The sequence below is a fragment of the Haemaphysalis longicornis genome, unplaced genomic scaffold (assembly GCF_048455015.1).
Source record: "Haemaphysalis longicornis isolate Haplotype H1 unplaced genomic scaffold, Haemaphysalis longicornis Haplotype H1 scaffold_33, whole genome shotgun sequence".
Lineage (NCBI taxonomy): Eukaryota > Metazoa > Arthropoda > Arachnida > Ixodida > Ixodidae > Haemaphysalis > Haemaphysalis longicornis.
Genome location: NW_027526346.1, coordinates 3056841 through 3080917, shown reverse-complemented (window position 1 = coordinate 3080917; position 24077 = coordinate 3056841). Strand labels below are relative to the sequence as shown.

At 51.3% G+C, this 24077-nt stretch overlaps 1 protein-coding gene across 1 annotated transcript in view; it reads left to right on the top strand.

Moving 5' to 3' along the window:
- LOC144177868 (glycogenin-1-like) overlaps positions 1 to 24077 on the top strand; it is a 54486-nt gene that overhangs the window by 19698 nt on the left and 10711 nt on the right. Inside the window, exons 2-3 of the mRNA XM_077705447.1 lie at positions 10864 to 11113; positions 14118 to 14243. Of these exons, the coding sequence (XP_077561573.1) occupies positions 10864 to 11113; positions 14118 to 14243 (376 nt within the window). The remainder of the gene's footprint in view (positions 1 to 10863; positions 11114 to 14117; positions 14244 to 24077) is intronic.

The window sequence follows — 24077 nt, the reverse complement described above, 5'->3', positions numbered from 1 at the left end:
GAGGATACCCGTGGCCGCAGGCATGAGCCGAGCGGCGACGTCGGTAGCTCGGGTAACCAGGGTGGTTTGCACGCCTGGGTCCGGGCTACGCAGTACCTCCTCCCACTGCTCCTCGGGTGTGGATTCCGTCTTGCAGTGGAACTAACAGAGGTGTGCACGGGCTCGGGCTTACCCGAAAGCCCGGCCCGGCCCGCGGGCTGGGCTCGGGCCACCCGACTTACTTTTCACCCGGGCTTGGGCCGAAATGTAAATGCTCCGGACGGGCCGGGCCGTCCTGACGGCCCGGGCTGGCCCAGCACAGTGAACCAATACTTAGGTTTTCTATGACATCACAGAAACTACATGTTGCTGACGCGGTAAAAGCACGGGTCAGGTTTCTTTTTACATTTCACGGGACTTATCGTTAGGCCCTGAGGCACATGTGGGCGTATGGCAAGCCGGCAAGTGTGAGAGATGTGCAACTGCATGTCTTGGGATGAACTCAGCAATTAACACATGCGGCTCAGCGACACACCGCCTAGGGAAGTACAACGAACGACAATTCAGCGTGACTAGTTTCCACCTCTAAGTTCCGGCGAAAACAAATTTTCAAGATGGAACACTTTGAACAGTAAACACTGCTAGAGAAACCTGCGTCTCCATCTGTTTTCTGTAGCAGTTCCTTATTCGGAGTTGCGTTTCCGTCTCTGAACCAACAAAAGTGAAGCTGTCAAACACTGAGGTGACCATTCAACTTTAGTTTTGCTCTTTGTTTCGGCGGGAAAACACCGCGGCGAGCGTAGCTGGTGGTAGGAGGTGGCCTGTGCCCTCGGGCGTCGTAGCCGGCAGACGAAAACGAAAGGAAAAGCGCAACAGGGGAGTAGGGTGGTTTAAATGCGCCAACAGCCGCCTAAACTGTAACACTTCATATGATTGAAACTTTATAGATAAGCGATATGAGTCGGTATAGAACGTAGTGAAGCGGCAACAATAAAATGGGTATAAATGCACGCGTGTTTTTTGCGTCTCGATAAAAAGAAGGGACCGAGTCCGACAGCCCTATATACTCTTGAGAAAAGGAAACGTATACAGACGGAACAGCAAAGCAAGTACACACCCTGTTTAATCAAACACGAACCGGCTAGTCCTCTGGCATACAGGTTCCATTTCTGGATAGCAATTGCAAGAATGAGGTTTAAATGCCCAAGGGTGCCATTCTATTTTTAATTGCTTTTTTTTTAATTCATTTATAGCACATTTTGAAATTTTACACAAAATGCAAGGTGGTTTTGTTCCCTTTTGGTGAGCTCCAGCTCTTTTTTTTACTTTTCAGTGGTTTGGGCCATTTCAATTTCGGCTACTTTTCTTGAATATTTTTCAATACTACCGTGAATTTGTCCGTGGTTGGGGGTTTTTTCGTTCATCTTTTTTTTTGGTTTGGCGGTTCGGTCACCTTTATGTCGGTTTCAATTCTTTCGTATACGTAGTTGAGCGAAGGACAGCTGCGGTAGGGTTTCGTTCATCTTTTTTTAGGTTTGGCGGTTCGGTCACCTTTATGTCGGTTTCAATTCTTTCGTATTTAGTTGAGCGAAGGACAGCTGCGGTAGGGTTTCGTTCATCTTTTTTTAGGTTTGGCGGTTCGGTCACCTTTATGTCGGTTTCAATTCTTTCGTATTTAGTTGAGCGAAGGACAGCTGCGGTAGGGTTTCGTTCATCTTTTTTTAGGTTTGGCGGTTCGGTCACCTTTATGTCGGTTTCAATTCTTTCGTATACGTAGTTGAGCGAAGGACAGCTGCGGTAGGGATATGTGCATGATTGTTATGTTTAATTGGGGTTGTTTTGCCCGTTTAATGTTGGTTTTGCCTGTTATCATTTCCCTTACGATGCATTTTACCGCCTTTAGGTAGTTTTCGCTTCCAAACGTGCCCCAATCAGTTGCGGGCCCCTACGGTATATGGGTTGGAAACACGCAGCCGGGCCGGGCCGGGCGAGGGCCATAAGGTTAAGATCTCGGGCCGGGCCGGGCCGGCCCGTCGGCCTTCTTCGTCGGGTCGGGCCAGGCCTACTGCGATGAGCATCGGGCCCGGGCTGGGCTCTGGCCCAAATTTTCGGCCCGTGCACAGCCCTAAGAACTAAGTAGGCTGAAGATGATGACTCGCGTGTGTTTAATACCTAGCGCACTTGTACTACAGGGTACGTGCATGGCAACTCGCTGCAGAATATTAAGAATAATTGGGAGTCGCTTTGTTTTAAAGACGAATAGTTTTTCTTGGAATACATAAACGTGAAGATTTTGGTGGGTCTGTCACTCGATCCAGTAACCATGTGAATCTGAAACAATGCTGGGACGCGAAGTCTACAGAGGCAAGACTGTTCCAAACTACAAAATACAAAAACTTCCTGCCGCCCATGTCCTCGTTATCCAGAAAAAACAAACAAAAAACACAGGCATATTTGAGGCAAAACATGCATAACTGTAAGTGCCAGCGTTCTTCTAACTCCAAAAAAAAAGAGCGCTACAAACCACGACAGAAAAAACGAAGAACAACGAGACAGCTACGCTTGTCTTTCTTCGTTTTTTCTGTCGTGGCTTGTAGCGCTCTTTTTCTTGAAGCAATATGCACCAACTAACCCAACAGCATATTTTACTGAAGTAATCCTCTAATTGGTTTTGACGGCAGAAAAAAAACGCGTTAGAAAGCGGCATCGAAGAGAGGCAAGGTAAGAGTTAGCGCTAAACAAAGTACTTTGGTGTTCCAATCAGAAAAGAGTCGACAAGGAATAATCAGAAGCTCCTCTGTCTAACGACGATGATGGTTCAAAAGCTAAGCTTTCTTGCATGCGAAAATCAAATGGTGAAGTGCCAAAGTCATGTGTCAACGATCAAAGTGAAAACCTCTTAACAGTCAAAGTTCAAGCGTCAACGATCAAAGTGGAAACTGCCCTGCGAATCAAAGTCCAAACTGACGCGACAGCAAGCGAATACCTCCAGAGAAGGCTGAGCGCCTCCTCCCCCTCTATCGCCGTCGTTAAACCGTCACCGTCGTCCAGAATCCAAACTGCCGAAGTCCAAAGCCAATGTCCGCGCAACGAACCCACAGAGGCACAATCGGATAGAAGTAGGTCTCCTAACGTGAGGGACGCAGGTTCGATTCCCGCCACAGGAAGAGTTTCAGTTTTTTTTTCACTTTACCTGTAGTCATCATCAACAACACCACCAGACCAAGTTGGCTTTCTTGCAGTGTGTTTTTACGTATGGACATCATCAGTGAGAGGCTGACAGTTCCGCTTTAAAAGGACGCAGTGAGGCACGCTGCCCCTTGGCCACCAAATCCCGTCACCTCGCACAATGTGACGGAGGGGATGCTTGTGGTGAGCTTCTGAGCAACACTCTCTCCCCCACCAAAAGCTGCAGAATAGATCAACGTGCATGTCCTATGATGTGGGACGCGATATCACTGAAGGTCAATTGCGGGAGCGGGACCTTGAAAGTTATTTGTTCATCTTCATGCGCAAACGGGGCCCTTTTTATACGTTTTGCGATTCCGGTGATTGGCCTCCCGATGACCTAGCGCGCCACCGAATGCTAGCCAGTTTAATTTGGGCTAGAGACATGCCCGCCGCATCAGTAGTGGCTGGGGGAAGTACTAAAAAAAAAAGCCGCCCGCATCTTCCCACGGGGGGAACTCGAGTAAATGCGTCGCATCTACTCGAGTCAAGCAAAGCGTCACGTCAAGCGAAAGCCAAGCAAAGACGCCCTTGACTGAATTCCGAACGCGCGCTCCGCCGCTTATATACGTTCAGTGGACTGCGTAAGCCGGTCCCAGTCGACGACGTTGGCGTACTTGTAAAGCGGCGTGGACTCTAGGTGTTTGAGCCAACCGCGGATGTTGCTTGGCCGGAGAACGGCACACCGGTTATATGCGCAGCGCGCCCGAAGGAGAGGACACCGCGGAAGAGAGAGTACTGCACATGCGCCGGCCCAAGCGCGTCTGCCGTGGTTATGACGCAACGTGCCGCGGCTATGACGCAACACAATCCAACACAATCCACTTTAATCCAATCCAATCCAATCCAATCCAAGCCAAGACAATCCAATCCAAGCCAATCCAATCCAATCCAATCCAATGCCCCTCGCGAGAGAGTGTTCGAATCCAATCCAATGCCCCTCGCGAGAGAGTGTTCGCTTTCGCCTCGACTCGACGCGCATGCGCAGTGAGCGTGCGGACTACGGACGCCAACACGGGTGACATCGTGAGTTACTGAAATGCTCTGCATTTAAAATTCACCGGCAATTCCCTTCCGTGAAGAAGGCTGCCCAGCAAAACTGCGTTCGTTGGGGGGGGGGGGGGGGGGGGGGGGCTTCATGTTAACGCGGTGTTTCCGCGGCGAGTGTCTGCCTGACTTTCACGTCTCAGCTTGTCATCGAATGACTTTCGGTCGCGCACGTTGCAGCTCGAGCCGAACTGACGATCGTGCAAGTCGTGCATATCGCCGCCCGGGCCCTTGAACTGTTCCGTATCGGCACCTCCGTTCTGAAGGCGCTTTGGGGCCTTATGCGCCGTCCGTTCTCGTCGTCGCTTACGTTATGAGTAAACTTCAGCGCGACACATAATGTGGAAAAGCCATCTTACGAATAGCAAGCTACACCAATCTTTAAAGTGTGTCGGCTTCGCTCCTTAACACAAATGCATTGCTAAAAAGACGTTTTCCTGGGGAAATAAGTCGTTTTGTATCAAAGTATTAAGGCCCCGGGACTTTATCAGTGTAAAATTGTTCTTTGTATGCGGGCTTTCAAACATGGCGTTTTCCCGCGCTGATGCCATAAAATCCCGTATCCTGGCGATAGACAGCTTAGCTGTACTCTAACACATGGTGCTGGACTCTCCTGAAACTCGTGTTCCTACCACGCCCTCTATCCCTCTGGCTGGATCTGCTGTCCAAGCCGAGCCGAGCCAAGCCGAGCCAGCCTAGCCGAGCCGAGCCGAGCCAAGCCAAGCCAAGCCAAGCCAAGCCTAGCCAAGCCTAACCAAGCCAAGCCGAGCCAAGCCAAGCCGAGCCAGCCTAGCCCTGGCCCACGATCAGGGTGGCACAGGAAACTGATGACCACAGATTAATTCACAAATCACTCATTCATACTTTATTTGAAGAGACGACCAAAATACATAGCGTGCTACAGGGACCGAGGCTGAAGGCTGAATCGCCTGACGAGAACTCAGCCCCTAATTGACTGAGGAATTAAGCCAATGAGAATTCCAACAACCGTTTTAATAAACGTCTCTTCGAAGAATAAATCCTCCTCGGTTCTTATTATTGTCTGATCTTCCCACCAAACACCTAAACGCACGTGGATTTTCAGATAACTGGGTTTGTTTTTCGTCCACAGAGTTTGTGATTCTTCGGCATTGGGACCGCGTTGTAGCAAGGGGAATGACTGCGTTCCTATAAGCATAGGATGAGGATTCGTTCTGAACGTTTTTCGAAGAAGGCAGTGCGGTAGTCGTGGTCACAAGGAGTACGGTACGAGAGTTCGTGTCCCTCTTGCATAGTGTGTCGTTCGCTATCAAACCGTTGCGTCCGGCTATCCAGGTGACGTTGATGATAACCTTCTGCATTATGGATGGGAGTATCTTACCGAAGCGCTTGGTATTCTGCCTCGAGAAAACAGCATAGTGTCCTTTGTGACACTGTAATGGTGTGTTATGTTTTTATGACACTTCCGCTGTTCGGATAACCAAGAGGATGGCTCTAACTTCCACTTCTTTGGTCATGTATGTTGGAGGGTCACGCAGTCACAAAGATTGCCAGAGTAGTCAACTAAGACAATTGGGACCTTATGCTTTCGTACATCCCGGAGTCGGTGTATACTGTGGTCTCACGATATTGCAGCTTTCCCCGAATGAACTTGCCTGCCTGCCAAACCGGCCCCCCCCCCCCCCTTCTTGTGTAGGATTGTATCCATATTTTTGGTAGAGGAGAGGTTTTAGGCGGGGTCGCTGGATCGGTGCGTGGCCTCCGCGATCGGTGCCATGTATTGGCCGCGAGGCCCACCACTGGAGAGGCCGGCGCTGAGATCGTTTTGACGTCACTTGTAGGATCACCGTTCCTTTCTTGCTGCGTAGTTGGCTTGCAGCGCGTCACACTTCGCTTAGGAAGCGCGTTCTAAAAGTATTTTCGTGTTAATTTCCTTCGTTTGAAGTTAATTCTCAGTGCGTCAAGCGCAGTTTGACCTAATGGTGACTGTATAACCGTATCAACTGTGGTAGATTATCCGCAAACACCATGAGCGTGGTGGTGTATTACGCATGCGACCGAAGCGTAAGCAGCGGCTTGTTTCCCCGATCAACAATGTGGACTACGACGATCGCCGAGTGAAGTTCGTAGATTTCCCTTGTTTGCCAGAAATGTATAAAGCAGGAAATCGTGAAGCGTTAACTGCTCCTAGAAGCACACGCACCCGCCGTGCCTGCCCGCACAGCCGACGGTGCGGCTCGAACCGACGCAGGTCGCGGCAGCAACAACTTGTCGCCGCTTTTTAAAATCACACAAGTCGTGGAAAAGAAGTTCCAAATTGGTGAAAGTGGACGTTAGAGTGATGAAAAATTCTGATAGGTAGTGTCATCAGCTGTGGTTTTCAAAGCGATGCTCAAATATCTGCCGCGATTTACGCCGACCGGCCGCGGAGGTCGGTCCCGGCAGCGCCGGCCCGTTCACGCACGGTGCGGCGATCGGACGAAGGATGGCTATGCTTGCGCGCAAGAATCGGTCGAGGCCGTGCAGGTATCTTGATCGTCGATCGCTTCAACGGAAATCACCGCGCTTACAGAGTTCCCAGCGCGGTGAAACGTTCTGTTAGGGACTGTCACTCGCAAATCTAACGGCGATGAAATATCTGCTGCGACGCCAAGCCTAAAGTTCCCAACATCCGATTACGTGCATCCGAAGCCGGCTGCGAGCTGTTGGCGAAGGCCCTCCCGTCGCGCACGCGCGTGTTGCGTTTGGGCTCCTCTAATTTCTTGGGGGTCCCCAACTCTCGGTTCTCCTATTCTAAATATCCCCATTACCCGAAATCATTAACGACGTGTTTCGCCTCGTACGCAGCCTCCGCCTTCTGTGAGCAGTCGTGAGTTTCGAAATTGATGCTTGAGAAATGCCGGCTTACTGTAAACATACAAAACACGCTGCAATTATAAATTATCACGCCGAGCACCTAATGAAAACTAAATATAGCCTTGTCCGAACCCGCTCGAAGGCGTTAAAAACTCGCGTTAATACCGTTCATACATTGCGGACATATCGCGAAAAGTAAACGTCAGCCGTGCAGAGTACAGGCTATGGCAGTGCTCGTTAATCAAATCCGGGCATGACTATAAAAACATCGTAGGAGAAATAGGCACTGATTAAGCCAAACTGCAGACCATAACAATACTTTTAAGCATGTGCGGCGAAGAAATCTGATTACTGTTCTCGCGTCATTCATTTATCATGCAATACGAGTAGTTCGCACGGTGAGATCATAAGTGAGCGATGCGTTTCGGTCGCTGTTATAAGGTGTTTGCTTGCACACACATGTCCCTTCACAAGTATTTTATAATGAATTTACAGCGTACTTTTCTCGGCATCAGTTGCATCGTCCTTGGCGTTAGCTGGCTGCGTATGTAAGAGCTGTGGGTCGCGATGGTAGCAACTACCTAATCGCGGCGGTGTCGCCGGGAACAAGCGAGTCGCTGATTGCTTGCCCGAATTATTTGGTTTACAGACAACTTTTTTGGTAATTTGCCTCAAATCCACAAGGAGCGGGCGAGACGGTGGCCACAACAAAAAAACACGCTTCCGCATACGCACGGGAAATGTGTTGTAGCAGACGACAACACGATTTGGCGTCCTACAAGTGACGTCACTCGTAGGTGGCGCCACGGTATGTCCTCGAGGCCAATATCACGGCGTGCAGTGATTTTCTTTCAAAGGGGTGGGGGTGCCTGTCTTTTCTGTTCTGTTTGGGGGTGCCCGTTTTTTTTTTTTTTTTTTTTCAAAAGGGTATGACGCCCCTCCAGATTTTGCTTTTACATCCACTTTCTTGGTGCTAGGAGAGTGCATTCTTTCTCTGATTTTTTGGAATGCGTAAGGAAGACACAAGTTAAGGACCTATTCATCGTCATTGTCACCAACATCCCATTTAGGACGACTGCAGCCTGAAGGCCTGTCCTATTGACCTTCACCCGATGTGGTCCGGCGCTTCCCGAGTTCATTCTTGAAAGGATAAACTTATTAGAAAATCCTGGTATCAATGATACAACGTAACAACTAGAAACAATTAAACAAATGCAGCGCCTGTTGCTACAAAACTAATAGAGCCAGTTACAGACACTTACAGAAACACATAAACAGTTTCAAGTTGATTGTAGACAAAAGATTAACATACAAAAAATTTAGAGTTGCTTACAACCAAAAGATTAACATGCGAGGAAAACAATGATACAAAAACATTCGCTTCAAGAATGCAGCAATGTACAAAACAGGGTTGGTTTTATGTCACCACGAGTACTGTACTGCACTAACACACAATTCTAACGCCAACATCAATTGTTACAACGAAAATCCATAAGGACACAGGTCTGGAAAACTGGCATGAATAATAACCCTTTTGTTTGAAACCTCTATAAACCGGGTAGACTAATGTCGCAGAAACTCTTCCTCGCCCAAAAAGGCCAACTCGCCTTCCAAAAAGGTCACGAGGGGTTGTCTGAAAAAGGAAAGCAAGGGCCACTGCATACGTAGCCTGCGATTCTGTGCTACGGCCCTGCAGCGATTACGCCATTCTTTGCTCTGAATACTGTTACTTCTCTCCATCGAGTAAATGGCCGTCCCCTTCTTCTAGACCCGTTTATGCATGTTCGTTCTGTTACCCTGGTGGTCTACCCTTCGTTAGTTCATCTCAGGGTCAAAATTGCGAGGGTGAGAACTGCCTTATATGATGTCCTAATGATGCTGTTTCTTTCACTTTCTCTTGTACGGGTAAATTTGTGGTAGAGCAGGCACTGAAATACTCTGGTCATAATCAGTGGTCGCAGGAGTCTTATCGTTTCTTTGCTCTTTCTCTTGCCCTTTCTTGGGTGGACGTTTTCCTTGTGGGCAATAATTGGTTAAAGATTTTCTTTTTTTTGGCGATTGTGAGTTAGGAACTCAACCACGTGTCCAGAACCCCGCCGAGTATTATTCTTACGCGGCTGTTCTCTGGGAGGATATTCATCACCACCACATCATCACCATATTCATCACTGGGAGCACCACATCATCAGTGTGGTGCTCGCGTGCGCCACACTGATGATGAGTTGCTAGGTGGGATTGGCCATTCGAGTAACAGTCATGAAACAACGATGGCGCCTGTGCTCACAGTATACCTATTTTTAGGGGGATTTTTAATTTGGCCGCGTGGCGCCATCTGTCGTTTACCGAATCGAGCTTTCAGCCGAGGCATAACCATGGGAATATTGAAAAGTATTTTGAAAACTAATGTGATTAGACTCTATATAGTGGGCTTTATTTTAGCTATTTTCGGCTTGTAATCTATCCTTCCTTGATTTATGAGGGACTGGCGTTAATGCTTTCTCCCCTCTTTTAATTAGGTCACCCAATGTTGGTGCCGCCGTAAGACTTGGTGGGAAACACACCACGGTGGCTCAGTGGGTAAGGCGTTGCGCTCCTGAACCCAAGGCCGCTGGTTCAGTTCCCGGCCGCGGCGGTCATTTTCCGGGCGTAGTGGCAACACTGCGTCTGTTGCCGGCATTTAATGAAGTCTTTTTCACTCACTCACTCACTCACTCTGATGAAGCAGATAACAAACACGCGAGCGTGTCGGGATTTCGGCGCACGTTAAAGATTCTAAAGTGGTCAAAATTATTGCGGAGGCTTCCACTACGGCATCCCTCGTAAATCCCTCGTAACCCACGAGTAGTTTCGGGGCATGAATTACCGGAAATTTGTCCCGGCTTCCGCAAGACCAAAACTTTACAGACCAGAAAAGCAGCAATTTTAAGTTAATTCTCTGCCGCGCGGCAGCTCGGGGTACTTTTGCAATACGGCACTTTTACGTATACATGCACGGCACGGTACATTTACGGTACATGTGCGGTACGTTCGAAATACTTTAGTGACAATACAAAATCTCGCATGCATACTGTTGTATCCGACGCTCACCGAGTCACCATACGTGGCAGATAAAGATGCAGACGCTACCTCGTACCCACGGAAAAGAGAACCTTTATTGTTAGTACACGCTATTTATACCCGGGCTGCGGTTACTGATGATGGCAATAGAAATCAGCCACCTTAGCACTGTGCGCCACCTGGTGGCATGAACATAACGAAATTACACAACACAACATCCCCTCCTCCTATAAATGGTCAGCACACCGTCATACAACACATCCACTCCTCTTCACTCCTCCCAAAAAAGGGCAGCAGACCGTCACACAGCACAACACATACCACAGTTGATGATGATGATGGTTGGATGTTTATGGCGCAAGGCCAACTGGGGCAAAGAGCGCCAGAGCAATAGTCATATATGAGGGGTGAAACCTTAAACACTAAGTAAACTCAGCAAAAACAAAAGTAAAATCACGAAACGACAATGAGCATGACTGGTGTATAGGGCCAGATTTCATTATGCATGATAGGAGATGAGGTTTAAAAACTTGACTTCTGACAAAAACTCAAACACACGTTTCACGGTGTTTGAGTTTGTGGGCTGCTACCACAGTTTGTGGGCTGCTACCGGAAGAGAAATACCTAAAATTGCCATTTTATAAGGGTTCGTAAACGTTTTTTTACGGCTGTGCGTCCCTGTGTTAGCGTTCACCTATCCCGCTGCGTCGCCTACAGGGGTCGCGACGAGCTGGGCTTCCCCGCGCGTGCGGTGGACGACGTGGCGTGCTCGTACACGAAGCTGCACGCGTGGCGCCTGCTGCACCTCAGCAAGGGCGTCTTCCTGGACGCGGACACCCTGGTGCTGTCCAACTGCGACGAGCTCTTCGAGCGCCGCGAGCTGTCCGCCGTGCCGCTACGCGGCTGGCCCGACCTCTTCGATACGGGCGTCTTCGTCTTCCAGCCGTCGGAGAAGACGTACGGAACGGTGAGCGCGCATAGGGCACCGAAGGGATGTGTTGGGTGACAAGTTGGTGATTGGGTGAACTGCGCTGCGTGAAAAGCCGAGGTAGGATACAGAAAGGACAAAGAGGGTAACCGCCGTCATATTGTCACGAAGCCAAAGACGACGCAGTTGTCTTCAAGGAAAAGAAGTTTATTGGAGCGAACTTGTGCTCCCCTAACAACTCAGAGAATACGCAGGCGGCGAAGCAGCAGTCAACAAAGTGACGTGCGCAGGCGAGTGTCGGCGAGTCGAATACCGCGGCGTCTGCTCTGCAGGCTTTTATCGTTCGGCGCGAGTGTTTCTCGAACCGTCGATTTACATCCAGAACATTGCAGATCAAAGAATACTATTCTAGGTTGGTGACGTTAGTTCGATACGCTCTCCCTATCAAAGGAGATAACACGTGCGGCATAAAGAATGGAAGGCGCGCTTCGCTTGGCCCACGGATAACACAGACAACACAGCCCGGCGCAGCCGGTCGGAAAAAACAAAACATAAACAAATCCAAAACATGGTTCGTGGCAATATCTGTCTGTGTTTTTTAAACGCATGAGCAGAGGTGTAGACAGGAGGGTTGTTTAGGTGTCTAACCACCCGCCCAAATTTTCTGTGTGGTCCTCTGCCCCCTTCGCATTTCGGCCTTTCTTTGTGCCCGCTGTTCACACTCGCATCGGTAAACTAAAATGTGAAAGCGAAATAGCGAAATTAGATAAGAAAAGGAACATGAAATGATGTTAGCGCGCAGACTGCCTTTTCTTGTAGGGATTTTTTTTTTTTTTTTTTTTTGCCGGCGGCGGATAACACCCCGGAAAATTCTGCAGGAATTCAGATAATTATCTACTAATGCGTTTCTACAATCTCCATTATTATGGAAACGCCATGCGCATGCGTTTTGCTATTTCCCGCAATTTTTCAATAGTTTTCCTATTTTTTTAGTTTCTTAGAAGTTCTTCCGATTATAACGATTACATTTGGAACTTTCCCGAAATCTGCATTATTGTGGAAATGCAAGGCGTTGTGCCGTTCGGTAGCTTTCGCAATTATTTTATATATTTCTTAATTATTTTAGTTTTCCGAAATTTCGTTCTAATATAATGATTACAGATGGAGCTTTCGCGATATCTGCATTATTGTGGAAATTGCATGCGTTATGCGTTTCGAAATTTTCGGTAATGTTTTTCATATTTCTCTTATTTTTTAGTTGTTCAATATTTCTTGCAACCAGTTATCTCTATTTACGCCATTATAGCAATTATAGCTATTACAGGTGTAACTGCCGCGATGTCTGTATTTTTGTGGAAATGCAGGGCGTTACATGGTTCTGGCTGTGGGGGTACTCGGCAAAGAATGCTACGCATTAAAATATTTCTGGCTTCGCCACTACGCATGAGTAGCCTGCCCCCGTTGTTCACCAACTGGCAGCCAGGACGCTTTTTCCACAAGCATGCCTAATATTAACTCACACTGTAACAAGTAACAAAGGTAAAGCATGTAGCCTCGGCTCATGTGACGCGTTGCGTCAGATACAGACCTGCCCCTGAATCTGTGAGTCAGGTCTCAGAAAACAGATATCATTGTGCGTAGAGTTGATGTAAATAGCACCTGCAAGGTGCTATTTACATCAACTCTACAGTCAACAGTCTCAACTCAACAGTCGCAGCTAGTGTCTAGTGGAGGTGCAGGGTTTAGCAGTGCGGAAGTCCCCAAATTTCAGTTGCAAGGACAACTACATTCGAAAGAGTGTGCCTTTAAAAGAGTAGTGACACGAAATTTCAAAGCTGAGGCGACTATGTACAATGCTTCCTTTTTATCGGGAGATACCTCCCAGCAAGTTTCAACCGTTTTAATCCTCGCTCTCACGAGAAAGCCCAGAGCAGGCCAGCATGACATCATCTGCTACTTGCCCCAAACTGCCGACGTCGGAGCTCCCGTGACGTAGCCGAACTTCCGAAGCGCTGGCTTCGGTTGGCGCGCGCTCATGGAGGAAAGAACCTTTTCTTTCCTCCATGCGCGCGCTGCTACACTGTGTGTATACGTCATGGTTTTGGGACTGACGTCATGCTGCCTGGGCGCGCGGGGATGATGAAAACCTCGGCCGGTCTGGGCGCGCGCGCGTGCGCTCGCTCGCGCGCGCGTCCAAACCGGCAGCGGTGCGGCAAGAATGGTGACGTCAGGTACGTCCTCCTGTCATGGCGGCCGCTCGGCGTTCGCTTCGTCGAAACCGAAACTGACACGAATAAACGATGCCGTAAATGAATGCTCACGCTGCGCTGGACCTTCTAATTTGTCATTCTATGATTAGTGGGCTGGTAGGCGCGCATAGCAGCGAAAAAAAAAGTAACACGAAAATTTGGTGTCAGTACTCCTTTAAGTCGAGAACTGAAGTTTACCCTGGAACAACGATAATTCAGATAGCATCAACAAAACAAGTTCCACTCAAAGTTGCACCTTAGAGCAACTAAAAGGAATGAACAAAGGAATGAAGGAGGATAAAAAGAAGAGCGTCGTTGTAGTTACCAGGATTAAATTCATACAGCTCCCCTTCCCGTACGAGAGGGTGCAGGATGCTTTTTGAAAGAAAGCCAAGAGGTAACTACATCTGATAGTAATAATGCACCAAAAATAGCAAGTGCCATTAATTAGGATAATCTCAAAGAAATAGCAACACCGCGCTGAAACTAGCATTCGCTAACAAAAAGTGGTTCACGCGAGAAAGGTCACCGACTCTTTAGCAGAAGCGAGGCGTTCCCTGAGGCACTGTCGTCGTTTCGACGATTGATGCAAAGGTTGATTTAGGGCAAAACTGATAGCTTTTGCAACATAGGGCAATTATCTTGTTTCACGGAAAAGAACTTTTTCAGAGTACAGTTTGCAGCGCCTTTTTGTTTAGAGCGTAACGTTTACAACAGTTTACACGCAGTTTATTGATGTAGAGAGCTGTTGCAGGGGAAAGACAATAATTATTTTTTTCCCTCTGCAATCGTAGGTGATGAAGACTGCGCGGGAAAACACCAGCTTTGACGGCGTCGACCGTGGTGTCCTCAACGAGGTGTTCGGCCGTCAGTGGAAACACGAGATGTCTCTTAAGCTGCCCTTCGTCTACAATCTGCAGGCAAGGCTAAACAATTATTTGCCTCCTCGGCACTTATAGAAAGTTAATTATCTCAGTAAAGAAATTACGAGACCAACAACGTAAGGGTTACAATTGTGAAAGCCATTGGCCGTAAATATATTGGTGTGTCTGGACCGATGGCATCTTTCCGACCAGGAACAAAATATTGCTTACAAACTAACCCAGAAGCAATCGAAGGTTCGTCAAAAAACGTACAGCGTGAACCATAGACGAGGGAACTTTCGCTCCTTGCACAGGCATGCTTCCGCAAGCCAGACCAAACAGCTTTAGCCTCTGACCACGGTTACTTCAAACAGAACTTGTCAACCTCTGTTGAGTCCTGTGAACCGCAAAATTGAGGCGACCGTATTATTTGCACTCTGGCCGTACGAAGGGTTTGGCGGGTGGCACGTTAGTCTGTTACCGTTTCGATAACGTATCAACGCCACTACGGCCTCCGAAATCTAGCCAAATGGAAGCTCTTTATGTAGCAGCATAAAGAGCTTAATGCTGCTACATCGCGTGCTTTATGGAAGGGAAATGGCATCGGTAATGGTGAAAGTGTCAGCGTAGCTTAACCCCTTGCTTCTTCTTGCAATTAATGATTAATGCGGCCAAATGTTCAACGTCACGCCTAAACGTGCAACTTTCTCGAAGCGGCTCTGTCAGTGTGAATAAGCAATGTTACACGTTTCAGAAGGAGGTAAGGTTGCACATGTTACAGCCGTCTTTCTACACTCTCTGTACACTGCCACGCGTTCGCGCGCACATCTTCATTACATACGTCATCCCGACATCAACCACGGGTCACCGTCGTTCTTGGCGTGGCCTTACAATTGTGGTACCGGGGTTCTTGCACCCGGCCGTGGTTCTCCAGGAAGACACTGCGCCCCCTAAACCACACCTTTACTGGGAGTCCTGTTCCGTTGAAATCCACTCCTCAGCCGATCTGGCAGCGAACACCCAGTCCAGCCCAGTCCGCCATGTTCTAATCTCGCTCATCCCGCGCCACATCTTCATCCTCACCTGGCACATGTCCATCCCGTGGGATTGTCCCCCGCCACTATTGCCGGGTTACCACACTCTCCCCCTCTCCGAAGAAAAGGCCGACGCACAGTCCTCGAGCCAAACCGAGAATGGACCAAGAGTAACTCGAAGGCATCAGCATCGGAGCCCCAAGATGACGCCACAGTCCACGAAACAGCTGTCAACAGCAAGCTTGAAACTTGAGACATCCTCCGGGACAGCAGCCACAAGATCAGACCAGCCCAGGTACAGCCATGGAGCCACTGGATCGCTGGCGCCACTGGAGGAATCCCACCAACCGATGACCGTCTGTTCAAAGCCCCAGAGAGAGGAGATAGAGCCTCCCAGCCAGAGGCACGCAGCGCCGGAGGGTAGCCGAGAGAACTACCGAAAAGTCCGGTTTAAGGCCTGCAGCACACACGCCAAGGCAGCACGTGGAGAGGAGAGAGCAGGAACGGCCCGGAGCAAGCGCCGTGGCAGGAAGGTGACCCCAAGGCCAGGGAGTCAGGAGCTCAGGATGCCACCGGGTCACGCACAACGCGCATGTTGATGTAGCAGTGTTGAAAGTCCTCCAAACGGTGCGACGGTGAATGCGGGCGCAGCCGGAGCGAATGCCAAAATAGATGCTGGACGCGAAAGAAGCAAAAATTAACGCCCGGAAACGAACACAATTCTAGCTGGGGGAAAAATAAAAAATAAAGAAGCGCATCACGTGGGACTGATCAAGCATCAAATTCAGGGCTAAGAAAAGAAACCAAAACAAAAAATACCTAAAAAAAATTACGCCCACCTCCCCTCGCGGGAACTCTGGTGTGATGCGACGCTGAGGGGTTCAAGCCCAAGCGGAGAGCAACCGTCGACCGAAAGGCCGCCGGAGAGCGGCACACCGGTTATATGCGCAGGGCGCCCGAAGGAGAGGAGACCGCGGAGAGAGAGAGTGCCACGGCTATGACGCAACACAATCCAACACAATCCGCTTTAATCCAATCCAAATCCAATCCAAGTCAAGCCAAGCCAAGTCAAGCCAATCGAACCCAATCCAATGCCCCTCGCGAGAGAGTGTTCGCTATCGGAGAGGAGAGGGGGAGAGTGTCTGCGGACAACAACGGACGCACGAAGGAAGGACAGGGCCACCGACAAGAGATGCTCTGAGCGTCGCATCTAAAGGGGGGCAGTAGAAACATGCCATAGAAATTTAATATTACGAATGCGCAGACGCCATTGAGAAACAAGAGGCGTTGCGGCCAAAAGCAGATCAGTCCAGGTGGTACTGTTTAAGGTCTGCTATATTAACCGGGCCTGCATGTTCACCTGTACTGCTGTGGAGTAAAAGGTATACGTTATGGGAGACAGCTTCTCGTTTACGGCAAAAGGGCCCTCCAAATTAGGGGCTAGCGACGCGGCAAACTTGCGTGAAGCGTCGTTCAGCGGATGAGTACGCCGGAGTACCATGTGGCCCACCACAAACGGCCCCGGTTATACTGCTCCGCCTGCTGGAGACGAGCAACGTCAAGCTGCTCCCGGGCAGCCTGTATCGCGTCACGCAGGCGCTGGCGGACGGCCACAGCATGGGGCGACAGACCAGAACCTGCGTCCAATTTTGGAAGTGTCCTGTCAAGAGGAAATGGCATCTCCCGACCATAATTCAAATAAGCCGGCGTGAACACGGTTGAACGATTCACCGTGGTGCGAGTGGCAAATGCAATCTCAGGCAGCTTAGCATCCCAATCCTTGTGTTGCTCCGTATGAGCAATTAGCATCGCCTGTAGGTTGCGATTCACATGCTCAGTTATGTTTGTCTGCGGGTGATATGTGGTTGTACGTTTGTGTTTCATGCCTACAGCTCGGCAGTTGTCCTCAAACAATTTGTTCGTGAAATACGTAGCGTTATCCGTAATGAGTTGAGCAGGAAAGCCAAACCGGGCAAACACTTCCATGAGACATCTTCATACTTTCTGGGTATTGACGGTACGCAGCGGGAACAGCTCTACCCACTTTGTTAAATGCATGGTCCGTCACCACAAACAAATAACAATTACCACGCGGGCTGCGGGGGTAAGGGCCCATGATATCGCAAGCAACGATTTGCCAAGGGCTTTTACTCTCAACAGACTGCATCAATCCGGGCGGGCAACCGACTGGGGGGTTCGCTGTCTGACACACGTTACAGCTCCTCGCATACCTCAGCACATCCTGCCTCATTCCCGGCAACGTGACAGTCCGACATAACTTCTCATATGTTTTGCTGCCAGAGCTGTGTCCAGCCAGTGCTGAATCGTGAAAGTAACGGATGAAGCCCTCCGAAGCTTACGTGGTACAACAGCGCGGAATGGTGAATTAGCTCCGTCATCTTCCTGTGGGATATACCGTAGCAGGAGACCGTCTTCCGCCAACACATATGTATCAAACTCACCGTCGTTGATGGTGGGAGCAGCGTCCTGTGCCCCGACGTGCTCAATGATCTTACGGCAGAGTCCGTCGGCACGTTGCGCCGCGAGAAGATCTGCCCTGCTCACCAGCGTACACCAGAGTGCGTCAGCATCCACTGCAGCCACCAGCGCCGGCATTTCCGTGTCCGAAGATGACGGCAGGGGCGTGCGAGATAGCGCGTCAGCGACTTGGTTCTGCGAACCCTTCCTGTGCAGGATGGTAAAATCGTAGCGCTGAAGCGCAAGCACCCAGCGCGCCAGACGACCAGCAAGGTTCTGCAAACGCTGCAGCCACGTTAATGCCATGTGGTCGGTCTGAGTCGTGTAAGAGGCACGGTCTATGTATGTCACGCGTCTCACGCGGCCGAGAAATGAGGATCAAGTTGATTCATTTGATGGCAACACAATATATTTACATAACAAAACCACTCAAACGAACGAAATCATAGTGACTGAACACACATATATTACACTAAACAGCAAAAACAAGCACGACCTCACACTACCAACACTCTACTCCTAAAGTCACTATAATACATTAACTGTCTCTGTCAGATTCAAACAAATCCTACCGCCGGTACCACGGTGCGATGCCGATGACGTGGCCCAGTGGGTCGGTTGGGTTACGCGTCACCCAACGTCACCGAACGTCGCGATGGCCCGTGCTGGTGCGTCGTGGTCCGGAGCTGCCCGCTGTGCGATGACTCGGCTTCGCTGAGCAGCGCGGCTCAGCAGGAGGCCAGCAGGGCGAAGCTGTTGGTCATAGGTGGTCCGGAGCTGCCCGCTGCCAGACGGTGCGATGCCGCTGGTGCGTCGTGGGGCACGGCTCGACGGGTCGCCGGCGGTGCGATGCCGCCGGTCAGCAGGAGGCCAGCAGAGCGAAGCCGCTGGTTCTCAGTGGTTCCGGGCAGCCCTCTGCCAAACGGAGCGATGCCGCTGGTGCGTTGTGGGGCACGGCCCGAACTTGCCACCGTTCCTCCAAAGAACCCGTTCCACTCTCTCTACTCCAACTTCGTTCTCTTCCTCTTCACCTCGCATTCTATCGTGTGCGACTCCCATTCGCTGAACAAGTTACCTCCTCCTCCTCTTCGATTACCCTGTGTTTCTTCTCCATTGGTCACTCCAAAATCCTTCTCACCATCCCGTATGCTGATTCTTCTTTCTCTTCATCTTTTATGACAACATCTTCTTCTGGGGCCAATCGCCCTTCGGGTATGGGCTCTTACCACATGACAATGTACAAGTCACATTTCTTCAGAGCAAACACGATTGCTAGACACTCACGTTCTGTGACCGTGTAATTGCGCTCAGCCGGAGTGAGCGTATGGCTAGCAAATGCGACCGGACGGAGAACGCCTTCAAACTCCTGCATCAGCACTGCGCCCAATCCATAGTCGCTAGCATCGGTCTGCAAAACAAATTGTTAAGGTCTGGTATCCTTAACGCCGCTGTTCCCGCGATTGCGTGAGGCAGTGCTTCAAAAGCTTGCTGTTCATCCTCCTCCCATTGCCATTTTACGCCTTTCCGTAGAAGCTGGTTCAGTGGACGTGACACCTCTGCACAATGAGGGATGAAGCTACGGTAAAAGGCGATCATGCCCAAGAAGTGCTGCAAGCTCTTAACGTCACGCGGGCACGGATACTCTGTAATTACCTTTAGTTTGGTATCATTAGGACGAAGCTCTCCATTGTCAACAACAAAGCCGAGCAAGTCAACCTTGCTTGTCGCGAGTTGAAGCTTTTTGGAATTGATGGTGAGACCGGCGCGTTTCATCCGGTCAAGCACATCTCTAAGATGCACGAGATGTTCCTCAAAGGTACGCGAAAAGACGACGACGTCATCCATATAGGCCATCACGTACTTATAACGTACATCGTCAAGGACGATGTCCATTAATATTTGAAAAGAGCTCGGGGAGTTCTTCAGCCCAAACGGCATGCGCACGAACTCGGAAAGACCCCTGTAGCACGTGAAGGCTGTTTTAGGAATATCATCAGGGTGCATTTCACTTTGCAAAAAGCCGCGTGAGCAATCTAGAGTGGTAAACACGCGTGCACCACCAAGCGAGGAAATGATGGATTCTACGGCAGGGAAAGGATAAGAGTCTCTCACAGCTACGTCGTTGAGACGGCGGTAGTCCACGCAGAGACGCACACTACCGTCTTTTTTGGCGCCAACACGACCGGAGATGCATGGGCACTCTGCGACGGCCCCACAACCCCCGTGGTAAGCATCTCCTCGAGGGCGACGTCCAGTTTCGCCTTCTTCTGGATGCTGAGCGGCCGTGGATTGCAGCTCCAAGGAGGGGCGTCTCCCGTGTCAATGCGATGTTGGAGGACGGTTGTCCGCCCAGGGGCCTCCGTGAACATTTCAGCAAACGGCTCCAGCACATAGGCGAGCTGCTCCCTCTCACAGTCACTGCAAGGACACCCATCAAGCAACTGCCTGATTCGCTCAGGCAACACCAATTTCGTTGCGACTGCGGCTGAACTTGGCATAATACAGATATGCGCTGACGCCACAAAAGGTATCAATTCTGCGTCATTGTCTAATCTGTAAACACCTCAGTGTGGTACCGGGGTTCTTGCACCCGGCCGCGGTTCCCCAGAAAGACACTGAGCCCCCTCAATCACACCTTTACTGGGAGTCCCGCTCCGCCAAGGTCCACTGCTCAGCCGAACCGGATTCGTCCTCACCCGGCACATGTCCATCCCGTGGGATTGTCCCCCACCACTATTGCCGGGTTACCACAAATGTGGTACCGGGGTTCTTGCACCCGGCCGCGGTTCCCCAGGAAGACACTGCGCCACCTAAACCACACCTTTACTAGGAATCCTGTTCCGTTGAGGTCCACTCCCAGCCGATCTGGCTGCGCACACTTAGTCCAGCCCAGTCCGCCATGTTCTAATCTCGCTCGTCCCGCGCCACATCTTCATCCTCACCCGGCACATGTCCATCCCGTGGGATTGTCCCCCGCCACTATTGCCGGGTTACCACAAATGTGGTACCGGGGTTCTTGCACCCGGCCGCGGTTCCCCAGGAAGACACTGCGCCACCTAAACCACACCTTTACTAGGAATCCTGTTCCGTTGAGGTCCACTCCCAGCCGATCTGGCTGCGCACACTTAGTCCAGCCCAGTCCGCCATGTTCTAATCTCGCTCGTCCCGCGCCACATCTTCATCCTCACCCGGCACATGTCCATCCCGTGGGATTGTCCCCCGCCACTATTGCCGGGTTACCACAAATGTGGTACCGGGGTTCTTGCACCCGGCCGCGGTTCCCCAGGAAGACACTGCGCCACCTAAACCACACCTTTACTAGGAATCCTGTTCCGTTGAGGTCCACTCCCAGCCGATCTGGCTGCGCACACTTAGTCCAGCCCAGTCCGCCATGTTCTAATCTCGCTCACCCCGCGCCACATCTTCATCCTCACCCGGCACATGTCCATCCCGTGGGATTGTCCCCCGCCACTATTGCCGGGTTACCACAAATGTGGTACCGGGGTTCTTGCACCCGGCCGCGGTTCCCCAGGAAGACACTGCGCCACCTAAACCACACCTTTACTAGGAATCCTGTTCCGTTGAGGTCCACTCCCAGCCGATCTGGCTGCGCACACTTAGTACAGCCCAGTCCGCCATGTTCTAATCTCGCTCGTCCCGCGCCACATCTTCATCCTCACCCGGCACATGTCCATCCCGTGGGATTGTCCCCCGCCACTATTGCCGGGTTACCACAAATGTGGTACCGGGGTTCTTGCACCCGGCCGCGGTTCCCCAGGAAGACACTGCGCCACCTAAACCACACCTTTACTAGGAATCCTGTTCCGTTGAGGTCCACTCCCAGCCGATCTGGCTGCGCACACTTAGTCCAGCCCAGTCCGCCATGTTCTAATCTCGCTCGTCCCGCGCCACATCTTCATCCTCACCCGTCACATGTCCATCCCGTGGGATTGTCCCCCGCCACTATTGCCGGGTTACCACAAATGTGGTACCGGGGTTCTTGCACCCGGCCGCGGTTCCCCAGGAAGACACTGCGCCACCTAAACCACACCTTTACTAGGAATCCTGTTCCGTTGAGGTCCACTCCCAGCCGATCTGGCTGCGCACACTTAGTCCAGCCCAGTCCGCCATGTTCTAATCTCGCTCGTCCCGCGCCACATCTTCATCCTCACCCGGCACATGTCCATCCCGTGGGATTGTCCCCCGCCACTATTGCCGGGTTACCACAAATGTGGTACCGGGGTTCTTGCACCCGGCCGCGGTTACCCAGGAAGACACTGCGCCACCTAAACCACACCTTTACTAGGAATCCTGTTCCGTTGAGGTCCACTCCCAGCCGATCTGGCTGCGCACACTTAGTCCAGCCCAGTCCGCCATGTTCTAATCTCGCTCGTCCCGCGCCACATCTTCATCCTCACCCGGCACATGTCCATCCCGTGGGATTGTCCCCCGCCACTATTGCCGGGTTACCACAAATGTGGTACCGGGGTTCTTGCACCCGGCCGCGGTTCCCCAGGAAGACACTGCGCCACCTAAACCACACCTTTACTAGGAATCCTGTTCCGTTGAGGTCCACTCCCAGCCGATCTGGCTGCGCACACTTAGTCCAGCCCAGTCCGCCATGTTCTAATCTCGCTCACCCCGCGCCACATCTTCATCCTCACCCGGCACATGTCCATCCCGTGGGATTGTCCCCCGCCACTATTGCCGGGTTACCACAAATGTGGTACCGGGGTTCTTGCACCCGGCCGCGGTTCCCCAGGAAGACACTGCGCCACCTAAACCACACCTTTACTAGGAATCCTGTTCCGTTGAGGTCCACTCCCAGCCGATCTGGCTGCGCACACTTAGTCCAGCCCAGTCCGCCATGTTCTAATCTCGCTCGTCCCGCGCCACATCTTCATCCTCACCCGGCACATGTCCATCCCGTGGGATTGTCCCCCGCCACTATTGCCGGGTTACCACAAATGTGGTACCGGGGTTCTTGCACCCGGCCGCGGTTCCCCAGGAAGACACTGCGCCACCTAAACCACACCTTTACTAGGAATCCTGTTCCGTTGAGGTCCACTCCCAGCCGATCTGGCTGCGCACACTTAGTCCAGCCCAGTCCGCCATGTTCTAATCTCGCTCACCCCGCGCCACATCTTCATCCTCACCCGGCACATGTCCATCCCGTGGGATTGTCCCCCACCACTATTGCCGGGTTACCACAAATGTGGTACCGGGGTTCTTGCACCCGGCCGCGGTTCCCCAGGAAGACACTGCGCCACCTAAACCACACCTTTACTAGGAATCCTGTTCCGTTGAGGTCCACTCCCAGCCGATCTGGCTGCGCACACTTAGTCCAGCCCAGTCCGCCATGTTCTAATCTCGCTCGTCCCGCGCCACATCTTCATCCTCACCCGGCACATGTCCATCCCGTGGGATTGTCCCCCGCCACTATTGCCGGGTTACCACAAATGTGGTACCGGGGTTCTTGCACCCGGCCGCGGTTCCCCAGGAAGACACTGCGCCACCTAAACCACACCTTTACTAGGAATCCTGTTCCGTTGAGGTCCACTCCCAGCCGATCTGGCTGCGCACACTTAGTCCAGCCCAGTCCGCCATGTTCTAATCTCGCTCGTCCCGCGCCACATCTTCATCCTCACCCGGCACATGTCCATCCCGTGGGATTGTCCCCCGCCACTATTGCCGGGTTACCACAAATGTGGTACCGGGGTTCTTGCACCCGGCCGCGGTTCCCCAGGAAGACACTGCGCCACCTAAACCACACCTTTACTAGGAATCCTGTTCCGTTGAGGTCCACTCCCAGCCGATCTGGCTGCGCACACTTAGTCCAGCCCAGTCGGCCATGTTCTAATCTCGCTCGTCCCGCGCCACATCTTCATCCTCACCCGGCACATGTCCATCCCGTGGGATTGTCCCCCGCCACTATTGCCGGGTTACCACAAATGTGGTACCGGGGTTCTTGCACCCGGCCGCGGTTCCCCAGGAAGACACTGCGCCACCTAAACCACACCTTTACTAGGAATCCTGTTCCGTTGAGGTCCACTCCCAGCCGATCTGGCTGCGCACACTTAGTCCAGCCCAGTCCGCCATGTTCTAATCTCGCTCACCCCGCGCCACATCTTCATCCTCACCCGGCACATGTCCATCCCGTGGGATTGTCCCCCGCCACTATTGCCGGGTTACCACACAATATGTCGCGGTTTTAAGCTTGTGCTCCGTAGCCACTCCCTGTCTCTGCGAGGCCTTCTTTATTGTGCATAGCTAAAACATTGCTTAAAAAAAGCTCTGAGAAATGGTCTGAAGCCAGCAGCGATGTCTTGTACCAGAAACGCTGCAGCAGAGGTTTTTGTTTTCAAGAGACCATTTTGTG